Consider the following 12,376-nt stretch of genomic DNA (forward strand, 5'->3'; position numbering starts at 1 on the left):
TCACCAAGTGCAACAAAATTATAGCAGAATAACTCCCACCAACTGACCTCAACTGAACAACACCAACAAATTTTCTCTATAATAGCTTCTTTAGCTAATTCCAGTTTTTCACACAAATTTTCTCTCAAACAGCTAATTCCAGAACCAAAATTTGACTATCAACTCACAATCAAATTCAAAAGTAAACAAAACATTGCTTCAAAATTACACTTAAAATAATGAGAAGTAGTAAACAAAATATCTTCAAAAGTAAACAATAATTAGGTTAAATTACCTTAGAAGTTCAGTCGCCGGATAAAGGAAGCTCCGGCACCAGAAAATGCATTTTCAAGCTGCAAATTCTTCAAAATAGTAGAATTAAAATGATGTGGTATAATTTGCAAAAATTTGAGCAAAAATCGCAGATAGTTGAGCAAAATTCGCAGAAACTTGGGCAAAATTCGCAGAAATTCGACCTAAAAACAAAAAAGAAACAAAATCGAAAGAATGTAAAATTACCTCAAAATCTCTGCATTCTTCGCAGAAGTACCACTTAATTTTCGATTTTTAAGTGTATTTTGAAGTAAATTCGTTGAGGAGGGAGATGAGTGCGTTTGATTGAAATTGTGCGAGCAGAGAGAAATTCGCTGAGGAGAGAGATCGACGCGGGTGTTGAAGAGAGAGAAAATGCCGGTTCAATCGAAGGGGAAAAAGGAACTCACGTGATTTGATCTCATCCGTTCATTTTCTTTTAATCCAACGGTTATAAGAGGTTCTCATTATAAGGAGGTTCTCATCTTAGTAGAGGTTCTCACCAGAACCTGGTACACAATTAGTGCTTCAACGATGATTAGTACACAATTAGTACTAATCATCGGTTCTCACAATTAGTACACAATTATCCTTTCACCGATGATCAGTTAAGCTTGTTGAAGCACCAATTGTGTACCAACAGTAAAAATTGACAAGTACATGTGTTTATTTGTTGGACAAAATCTCATACCCGGTACTTCGTAGTTCGTAGCTAGTAGCACTGTAGCAGCTTGTCGCACAAATTTGATAATACTCCTAGGAGATGATCTGACTTAGAAACAAACAACACGATCAATGTGTCCATACTCCATGTACGTGATGTATTCCCTGGAATTGTTGTTGATGCGGTTACAAGTTTTACGAGTCGTGCAATCAGTTCAAATGGTCTTGCACGCATAACGTGGCAGGCAAATTTATTAACACAAGGAACCAATTTTTTGTAATTTTTAGTATATTTTGATTAACTTTTATATTATGGAAAAAAAAAAGTTGATCGATTAAAATTTTAAAGGGTTAAATAGTTAATGAAATTCTGTCAGAAAGTGACCTTTTAAAACCCAAAATTTGTGACAAAGAACCTTTTAAAAAAAAGTTGTGAGATAGACTCAATTTCTATTTTTTGTTGTGAATAAGGACCAAAGCCCAAATTCTGGTGGTCAAAGCAATTTGTCCAGAGTCGACAATCACGTGCCTGGCACGTGACTCGTTTTTAACAAATTATTTATTTTTTAAAAAAGAATTCCCTCCAATTTTTTTTTAACACCCGCTCCTTCTTTGTGGGCATGGTGGTCTTTCTTGGGATAAGCACAATCATAATACCACCAACGGTCTCTATCCCAAGAGACAGGGGAGTAACATCCAGCAACAATAATTCATGTACCTTCTCAGTCCCTTACCACTCAAAATCGCAGCTTGAACAGCTGCCCCATACGCCACAGACTCATCAAGGTTGACACTCTTGCAAAGCTCCTTCCCATTGAAGAAATCCTGGAGTAATTGCTGAACTTTTGGAATCCTAGTATTCCCACCAACAAGTACCACATCATCTGCATTGCCCTTATCCATCTTAGCTTCCCTCAAACACTTCTCAACAGGCTCCATACACTTCCTGAACAAATCCATATTCAACTCCTCAAAAGGAACCCTAGTAATGGTGGTGTAGAAATCAACTACCTCGTACAGAGAATCGATCTCAATATCCGTCTGAGCAGTTGAAGACAAAGTCCTCTTCGCCTTTTCACACGCTATCCTTGAAGGAATTATGTCCTTAGACATTTCCGGCAATTACTAAATACAAATAGGAATTAATTATGAAGATAATAAGTTAATTATTTTAGTAATCATATTTGCTTGCTAGAGAATAAATGTGATTAGTAGGACAATATTGATTGGACCTACAACTAAAATAATTTAATCCTATAAGGTCACACATATAAGCACTAATTGGAATGGGCCCAAAAGGCCCGATGGCAACCGGTCTATTAAGGGAAAAAATGTTGGGCCTTGGTTTTGTGTTAACCTAAAACTCTCACATTATAATAGTTATAATGTCAGGGATTTAGAAATCACGTTTGTTTGGGCCCATATACATGGTCAGCCCAACTCGGTATAAAAAGACAAAAATGCCCTTGAGTCTTGAAAACCAAGGAAAACAGTTGTTCATTAGAAGTAGACATAATTACATAATTACCCCGGTGTAATCATATAAATACTCTACTGTAATCATTAAGAAAGGCTATCTAATCATTACCTTTAAAAGCAAATCAGTCTCTCTCTCTCTAGTTCTTCTCACTTAACAACAACTTATCTAATTTTAATTATCATACGAAGGTTCCTCGGAAATCACGGTCGAATACGTCATCGGTTACGTTAATCCCCCAAGTTATTATATTCACAGTTTCTCAGGCAGAAACAGTTTGGCGCCGTCTGTGGGGATCGCTTAACAAAAAAGCCATGGTGAACACCAGACGTGCTCGACGACCGTCACCCATTCGACATCCCTCACCTACCCAGTCACCCTCTCAAGGAAGGTCCTCGGCCTCCAGACATGTGGACGATCGGTCGCGTCATGGTCCAGTGCTGTCTTCTCGACACGATCACGTGCTCGAGTCGATCCATGCCAGTGACCCGCAACCTCACGGAGAAGTCGAGGGACCTTTGCCCGTCACACAGGAAGACTTAAGGAGACTGGCTGAACAGTTCAACGACACTCTAGAGCGTAGCCTCAGGGCCGCCGTGTTGAACCTCCGGGATGCCAATGAAGGCCCATCTCGACCCAGGGGGCAACCAAGAAGCACACTCTCTACGAGAGGTCCTCCTCGGTCCGAAAGAGACCATGAACCACTGCTGAACCTTCCTCGACACCCAGGGGAACCTCGGGCTTCGAGAAGCCTCCCCCCGCTACCCCAGAGGCATGGCCGGAGCGATGCTCGAAATGTGATTGTCCGACGTAGACTCAGGAGAGGTGAGCTCGACGCCCGCGAAATCATCAACTCTCGAAGAACCGAGGGGAGACAAAGAGATGCCGAGGGGATTTCTGCTCGCTCTCAACATGAGAGTTCGAGAAGATCCCTTGATCACCCTCGACACTCCCTCACCCCAGCGGAAACTCCAAGATCTCAGCACGGGTCCTCTCGAGAACGAGATCAAGAAGAAAACTCAATCACATCTGGAAGAGGGGCTGATAGACACACCCGAACAGAGAGAGAACCTCCTCTGACTGGGAGACGAGAGCCAACTCCCCCTCGAGACGAGGTGCAGCTCGGCAACCTCAGCTTCCTAAGTCCTTTTAGCAGACAGATCATTGAGTCATCAAGGATTCGGCCAATTGTTCAATGTTGAATTTGGTGAAGTCCTTCGTTTCAATGTTGAATTTGGTGAATTCTCCGCCTAAAAACAACCAATATAGATTCATATCAATTCACATTGAATTTTCAGCAACATTAGGGTGCTTCAAACCCTTCCTAAACATAATTAGTGAATTCCTTAATATCAAAACTTAACTACTAAATCTCCTAACATAGTGTTTACTACACTAATGATCGCCAATTATGATAAACTCCAATAAACATGCCCCTTTACAATTTCCAGCAATATACATTAATTTCAAACTACTCCAAAATATATCCAACATACTTAAAGTCATAAAAATAATAACTTTAATAACTTATAATCATTCTACCATGATTTTAAGATATTAAAACCTTAAAAATTCATTCTTTAATAATTAAAAACCCTTATTTAACAAAATTAATAAATCTGAAAATTAATAAATTCATTATGCAAATATATAAATCTGACTTCTATATTTACATAATAAAAACCATAATTTTAAAGCATTAAAACATTAACTAACTTACTAAAACAAAATCAAAACATTAAATAGTTTAGGGTTTAAGGAAATAACCAAAAGAGAGAGAAGGAGGGAATGCTGGCCGGCAGCGGCGAGGAAGCTGGGCGGCGTAGGAAACTGGGCGGCAGAGGGAAGCAGCGGCGTCGACTGTTGTGACCGGCAATGTTGCGCTGATGGTGAAGAAAGCAAAGAAGAAAGGGAAGGGGACCAAGAAAAGAAGAAAGGGAAGGGGACCAAGCAAACAGAAGTGTCGTGAAAGAGCTGATGTGCATGGAGGAGAAGGGAGGAGAGAGTTGTTGTGTGTGGAGGAGAAGGTGGCCGGCGGCTAGGCAACACTGCGGTTGCGTGGCTGGTGGAGACTGGTTGATGGAGGATGGTGGTGGCGTGAGGGAGCAAGAAGCAGGGAACCGAAGTACGTGAAGAGAAGAAGAGAAATATAATAAACGCGAGTTTTGAGTTTTGAGAGGAGAGATAAATAATTGTGTGGGTAAAATTCTTGGGTTTGGATTTATTTGGGCTTAGGTATTTTAATTAGGATGGGATAAAGATTCCTTTTCTAGTTTTAAAAGTGTTCGAGTCCAAACCTGATTAGAAATACTTTTCTAAAATCGAATTGTTTCTATGTTTCAAATTGTTTTCGAATTATGATTCTAAAAATGTTTGATTTTGTAAATCATTAAAATATTTGAAATGCATTTAAATAAAATAAATTCACATTCAATATATATATATATTTATTACTAAAATTCACAAATTTCATTTATATATCATTAATTATACGTTAAAATATATTAATAACTTTATAAATTTACGGGGGATTACAATAATTCTACTAGAGGTCACCCAACCCCTAGGCCTAAGATAACAACTCACACATAGCAACACCTGAATCTAGAATTTCTATACATGAAAACATGAATTTCTATATTGGGTAAGAAACTCAACCTAAAAGATGAACTTTGGGGCAGAACACCAAGAACATACCAAATTGGGTAAAGAACTTCAACCACAAATCATGCACTAAAAACTCAAAAATTATAAACAAGGCTATAAATGATAGAAAAAAATAGATTAAGCAAGTGAAAAACTAAAACTACTTGATTTGATAGAGGAGATCTTACTCCTAAAATTGCAGAATACTAAAGATAAATTAAAGCAATTAAAGAGTTAAACTAGAAAGCGATAAAGGCGGTGATAGTGTGTTACTAAGAGTAAGAAAAATGACTGAAAATAAATCCTGACACACACTCCACACATATGGGATTTAGGGTAACATTCTATTTATACTAAGAGGAACATGTGCCTAAGAAGTGGGGTAGTGATCATGCTTCGCAAAGTCTTCATCAGAGTTGCACGAACCATACAAGGGGTCGTGCAAAATACTACGCTAGGGTGGAGTAGCAGCGTTGCATGGTCCATGCCAAATGTGCACGACCCGTGCAACGGCACGACCCGTGTTGAATCATGCACGACCTGTGCACAACAACTATCCATGGTTGATGCTTTAATGCGATGCAAGGGCTGCACGTTCCGTGCAAGGACCATTCCCCTAGCTGCTTCACTTCTCATATATTTTTCTCCCGTGTATAATTGCATAAATATCATGCATCCTTCAAGCCCAAAGACTCAATTTGGTGGAAGCTTTCCACCCATAATTGCATAATGTGCTTAATGTTTGTCTGCTTGATTATTTAAAAACTATTGCAATGTTGTGGAATTTAATAATTTTGTTGAATAATATTGATGACCTTTATCAACATCAAGGCTAGCACTTGTGTGGTGAGAATGCTGAACAAAGACAATATTTTATTCTATATTGCATTAATTTCGTTGTACTTGTGCTGTTATTAATAGACATAAGTTAATCATATATATATATATAGGGTTTCAAAATCCCTATAGTTTGCCCCCAATCGACGATGATGTTTTATATTGTAGAATAAGGGAATGAGAGTTATGCAATGATTTCACGGTTTCAATTGAATTGTATGTTGTTTTTTTTCACTTTTGAATTATCTAATTATATGTTCTTATTTTTTATTTTAGCGAGGATTTTGGGTATAAATTGAATTGCTATTTCCCCTCCTTTTCTACTGGAATATATGATAGAATTGATAGGTAATTTACAACCAGTTGCTAGTTTGTTCATCAACTTTGAATTTGATGTTTTGGTGATTATAGTTGTAATTGATCTGATCTGCAAATCTGCTCAAATCTTCCAGTCTTTTTTGGTGATTATAGCTGAACTTGAAAATTATTTACATTTGAATCATTTCTGTTTACTTTTATGAGTTCTTTATCTACCTTTAACTTGTTGGTCCTGATATTTTTGGAGAGAAGTTGACCTTGTTGAATTGACTTTTATTTTGGATGGCTTGTGCTGTAGTGTTTCTGTTGGTGTGGCCTGCTGTTATTTTGGCTTAACTTCTCAGTTCTATGATGTGATTTGTTTTGCTTTGGTGTTGCTGGCCTTCTTAGTTTATGGTGTGATTTGTTTTATAAATGTAAAAAAGGGGAGAATGTGCATTCCCCATGATGATGTCTGCTATCTTAATCCTGGATTAATATTTAATTAGCATTATTTTCCCTTTAGATTTCATTACAATGTTAATAGTTTTCCATCTAATAATGAAACTGCAGCCTAGAATGGTCACAACTGATCTTCTAATGTCAGGTGCTACTACAAAGTAGGTTCAATTGACGACTTATTTCTTGTCTCACTTTTTTTATTTTTCATCCATAAAAGGATTTAATTTTATTTCGTCTTTGCGGGCAATGTTTTTCATAAATGTTCTTGCAAAACCTGGTGAAGTAGTAAATTTCCATCTTTATCACCAGCTAATCTGCCAACGGACTTGTAGCTTATCTTTGAAAATGATCAAGCATTCAATTCCAAAATGCAGCTCTTTCATTTGAAATGTTTCTTAGTTATGACATGCTTTTTGTAATCATAATGCTTTAGAAGTCATTAAACCCAAAAGCTTGTATTTCAACCCCATCACATTAAACAAGGAGCAACAGCCTCTGGTGTCCTATGTTTTAGCCCTGTCAATGATTGGTGGCAAGGATGGTGACTGCTGAGATTGGATTTATGTTTCTCGTTTAAATACGTCAATGTGGTCGCCGAAGTCAAGTAGATAATAAGTTGACAAGGTTGAATGTGTTTTCTGCCACTAAAACAAAGCTGAAATCCCTAATTTTTGTAGGATTTGAACCTACTATCTTGACCAAACGATACCATTTCTCAGAAGTTAAGCCAAAATAGCGCTATCTTTTGTATTGTACCAAACATGCAAGTAATGCCTATTAGCTCAATTGGTAGAGCTTTGTGCAATTGCACAATGATGTAGGTTCGAATCCTACGTAGGCAACTCTTTGTATTTCATTTATGGTATTAATTCCCCTATTTTATTATTCTTTACTTTTGAATCAATTCTGTTTACTTTTACAAGTTCATTATTTACTTTTGAATTGAACAAAAGGAAAATTATGTCAACTTAGTTAGTTTTTTTTCCTGAATTCAGTTTCTTGTAGCTTGTTGAGAGAAGCACGCCACGGCCAATGGATTTTTTGACCTAAGGCCTTAAGAAAGGAGTTACTGCCAAAATCAAGTGGAACCGATATCAGTTCTACTACTTAATGGTTCTTTACTTTTGAACCAATTTTATTTACTTTTTTGAGTTATTTATCTACTTTTAACTTGAACAAAAGGAAAATCATGTAAAATTATTTTAGAGCGTAGAGATTTCAATTAATGATAATGAAATAGAAAAAAAAAATTACTTTTGAATCGATTTGGTTTACCTTTACGATTAAGATTTATTTTTAATTTACTTTTCAGTTTTTTTGATTTACTTTTGAGATTTTTTTATATACTTTTGTGTTTTATTTATTTTTTGGGTTTTATTTACTTTTGAATTGTTCTAATTTACTTTTTTTGGTTTTTGCTTTACTTGTATTTATCCTATTAAAAACACTAACCTACTAGCTCAATAGCTCAATAGGTCTATTGTGTAGGTTCATTTTTCTTTGACCTCCATATACTCCAATACTCGGTTTTTATGTCGTGCAAATACTTTTGAAAATTTTCTGAGTTAGTTTTGATATTTTTTTTAATTACTTTTGGAAATTTTCATTTACCTTTTTTTTTATCAAACTTACATGATACTACTAGAAAATGTAGTTCATATAAAATTTGATTCACATACACAATTAGACTGATTCTATCTCAAATAAAAACGATACGACTATTTTACACGGTTAAATAACCAACCTATAAATAGCTTGCTACTTTTATTTACTTTTTAGATTGTTTTATTTACTTCTAAGTTGAAAAACATTACTCTAACCTCTGACAACCATATATTTATGTCTTATAGTTATCTCATATTGTGATCGAGAGATGAAAGTTAATGAATCTTTCCTTGATCATTTGCCTCTTTAAACTTCAAAACTCCTTGATTTAGTTTAATGTATAATAATTGTGTTGTATTTCAGAGATACATTTATTTTTTAGTTATTATGATTTACTTTTTAGGTACTTTGATTTACTTTTAGTTTCTTGTATTAACTTTTTTTTTTTTTTTTAATTTACTCTTTAGACAATCTATGTAGGAATCGAACCTACATCCCCTATGCATCTGCATAGTGCTCTACCATTTGAGATAATAGGTTTAAGAAAATCAATAAAATTCCAATCATGGCAAAAAGAGAAGAAAAGGAAATGAGAGTTGAACATTGGCTTATTATTCAATTGCTTAAACTGTGACACATTAAAGTAACACATTGAACAGACCATACACATTGTAATATAACAATCAAACTTTTCTGATTTCGATGTCAATACATCACCGGCTTTGAGCGGACTGGTAGGAGTTATAGTGTCAATGGAAGTACAAAATTGCAGTGAAAGAAGCACAAACAGAGCTCTCGGGAGCATTTTTGTTTTTTGTTGAACTGTGAAAATCGAGGATCAGACACACTATCAACCCTGTTGATAAGGTGTAAATATGTTTCAGAGACACACCTATAATTCTCCTTTGTTGCTGCATTTATTTGCACAATGTTTTAGTTGGTATGTCAACCAAATGATGGAGATCGATTAAAGGACCAATATCTGCACAAAATGCTCAATATTTGTTGGCAAAACGTTGGCCTGTGTTTTTAATTTATAAATGGGGCAACCTCAACTGCATTTGTACTGACATTTACTAGTAAGTCAGGGAGCTTCATACTCTAAAATTTAATGCAACCATACCAAGTCAAAGCAATTGAGACTGTCTTTGATGGTATTACTGTCTTTGATGCAAATCATACAGCCAGCACTGGTTAGTACTAGACTAGGCAAAACTGAACCGAATCCCTAGTATCAAGACTCAATTTTGGACTGTAATAACCACCCGAAACTGAAGTACTGAACTCAAATCTTAAATAAGTTAACCATTCTAAGCCAAATTGAAGTTAGAAAACCTTGGTGATGATACATGCTCTTAAATGACCTTGACAACTCCTACGTGAACCGATTTTAACCCAAATTTCAGATATCTCAGCCAAAACCAAATCGAATGCATACCTTGAAATCGAACCTAACAAAGCACCTAAAATAGGTTGCATAACAACTCCAGTCGAAACGAAATTAGGCCCACCACAAGAACAGACCAACTATCCACCAAGAAACACAAGGCAACACTAGCATCAGTTTATTATCGATTTCTATTTACTTTTTTCAGTTTTTGCTTTACTTTTGAGTTAGATAATCAGAGCGATTTCCTTCAATATTGCATAAAGATCCAATAATTCCCTAAATACGTTACTTTTTAAGTTATTTCCCACCATACCGTCCACGTAAGCAAGGGAGAAAGAGCAGTAATTTTTTTTTTCCAGTTCAGCATTGAACCGCCATATGAGATAGCGATTTCGTTTTAAAGCAAACCGCCATCTCAGATAGCGGTTCAATGTTATAAACCGCTATCTCAGATAGCGGTTTACTTAAGTCAACCGCTACCTGAGATAGCGGTTTAGTGTCGCTTCGTTAAAAAAAAAAGACCGATTTCAATGCTGACGTGGACGGTATGGTGGGAATTAAGTTAAAAAGTGGCGCATTTTGGGAATTTGACGTTCTTTAAACAATATTGAAGGAAATCGCTCAGATAATCACCAAGTGCAACAAAATTATAGCAGAATAACTCCCACCAACTGACCTCAACTGAACAACACCAACAAATTTTCTCTATAATAGCTTCTTTAGCTAATTCCAGTTTTTCACACAAATTTTCTCTCAAACAGTTTCTAAATCAGCTAATTCCAGAACCAAAATTTGACTATCAACTCACAATCAAATTCAAAAGTAAACAAAACATTGCTTCAAAATTACACTTAAAATAATGAGAAGTAGTAAACAAAATATCTTCAAAAGTAAACAATAATTAGGTTAAATTACCTTAGAAGTTCAGTCGCCGGATAAAGGAAGCTCCGGCACCAGAAAATGCATTTTCAAGCTGCAAATTCTTCAAAATAGTAGAATTAAAATGATGTGGTATAATTTGCAAAAATTTGAGCAAAAATCGCAGATAGTTGAGCAAAATTCGCAGAAACTTGGGCAAAATTCGCAGAAATTCGACCTAAAAACAAAAAAGAAACAAAATCGAAAGAATGTAAAATTACCTCAAAATCTCTGCATTCTTCGCAGAAGTACCACTTAATTTTCGATTTTTAAGTGTATTTTGAAGTAAATTCGTTGAGGAGGGAGATGAGTGCGTTTGATTGAAATTGTGCGAGCAGAGAGAAATTCGCTGAGGAGAGAGATCGACGCGGGTGTTGAAGAGAGAGAAAATGCCGGTTCAATCGAAAGGGAAAAAGGAACTCACGTGATTTGATCTCATCCGTTCATTTTCTTTTAATCCAACGGTTATAAGAGGTTCTCATTATAAGGAGGTTCTCATCTTAGTAGAGGTTCTCACCAGAACCTGGTACACAATTAGTGCTTCAACGATGATTAGTACACAATTAGTACTAATCATCGGTTCTCACAATTAGTACACAATTATCCTTTCACCGATGATCAGTTAAGCTTGTTGAAGCACCAATTGTGTACCAACAGTAAAAATTGACAAGTACATGTGTTTATTTGTTGGACAAAATCTCATACCCGGTACTTCGTAGTTCGTAGCTAGTAGCACTGTAGCAGCTTGTCGCACAAATTTGATAATACTCCTAGGAGATGATCTGACTTAGAAACAAACAACACGATCAATGTGTCCATACTCCATGTACGTGATGTATTCCCTGGAATTGTTGTTGATGCGGTTACAAGTTTTACGAGTCGTGCAATCAGTTCAAATGGTCTTGCACGCATAACGTGGCAGGCAAATTTATTAACACAAGGAACCAATTTTTTGTAATTTTTAGTATATTTTGATTAACTTTTATATTATGGAAAAAAAAAAGTTGATCGATTAAAATTTTAAAGGGTTAAATAGTTAATGAAATTCTGTCAGAAAGTGACCTTTTAAAACCCAAAATTTGTGACAAAGAACCTTTTAAAAAAAAGTTGTGAGATAGACTCAATTTCTATTTTTTGTTGTGAATAGGGACCAAAGCCCAAATTCTGGTGGTCGAAGCAATTTGTCCAGAGTCGACAATCACGTGCCTGGCACGTGACTCGTTTTTAACAAATTATTTATTTTTTAAAAAAGAATTCCCTCCAATTTTTTTTTAACACCCGCTCCTTCTTTGTGGGCATGGTGGTCTTTCTTGGGATAAGCACAATCATAATACCACCAACGGTCTCTATCCCAAGAGACAGGGGAGTAACATCCAGCAACAATAATTCATGTACCTTCTCAGTCCCTTACCACTCAAAATCGCAGCCTGAACAGCTGCCCCATACGCCACAGACTCATCAAGGTTGACACTCTTGCAAAGCTCCTTCCCATTGAAGAAATCCTGGAGTAATTGCTGAACTTTTGGAATCCTAGTATTCCCACCAACAAGTACCACATCATCTGCATTGCCCTTATCCATCTTAGCTTCCCTCAAACACTTCTCAACAGGCTCCATACACTTCCTGAACAAATCCATATTCAACTCCTCAAAAGGAGCCCTAGTAATGGTGGTGTAGAAATCAACTACCTCGTACAGAGAATCGATCTCAATATCCGTCTGAGCAGTTGAAGACAAAGTCCTCTTCGCCTTTTCACACGCTATCCGTGAAGGAATTATGTCCTTAGACAT

At 36.2% G+C, this 12,376-nt stretch overlaps 1 protein-coding gene and 2 pseudogenes across 1 annotated transcript; 1 reads left to right on the plus strand and 2 right to left on the minus strand.

The window, feature by feature from the left end:
* Nucleotides 1-275: 275 nt before the first annotated feature.
* LOC130467283 (heat shock cognate 70 kDa protein 2-like) lies at nucleotides 276-2,067 on the minus strand (annotated as a pseudogene).
* A 678-nt stretch (nucleotides 2,068-2,745) lies between these two features.
* Nucleotides 2,746-3,633, plus strand: LOC110798362 (uncharacterized). The gene has a single exon (XM_022003546.2). The coding sequence runs from the start codon at nucleotides 2,746-2,748 to the stop codon at nucleotides 3,631-3,633; it is 888 nt and encodes a 295-aa protein (XP_021859238.2).
* Nucleotides 3,634-10,584: 6,951 nt separating this feature from the next.
* LOC130467284 (heat shock cognate 70 kDa protein 2-like) lies at nucleotides 10,585-12,376 on the minus strand (annotated as a pseudogene).

The sequence above is a fragment of the Spinacia oleracea genome, chromosome 2 (assembly GCF_020520425.1).
Source record: "Spinacia oleracea cultivar Varoflay chromosome 2, BTI_SOV_V1, whole genome shotgun sequence".
In the NCBI taxonomy this organism is placed as follows: domain Eukaryota; kingdom Viridiplantae; phylum Streptophyta; class Magnoliopsida; order Caryophyllales; family Amaranthaceae; genus Spinacia; species Spinacia oleracea.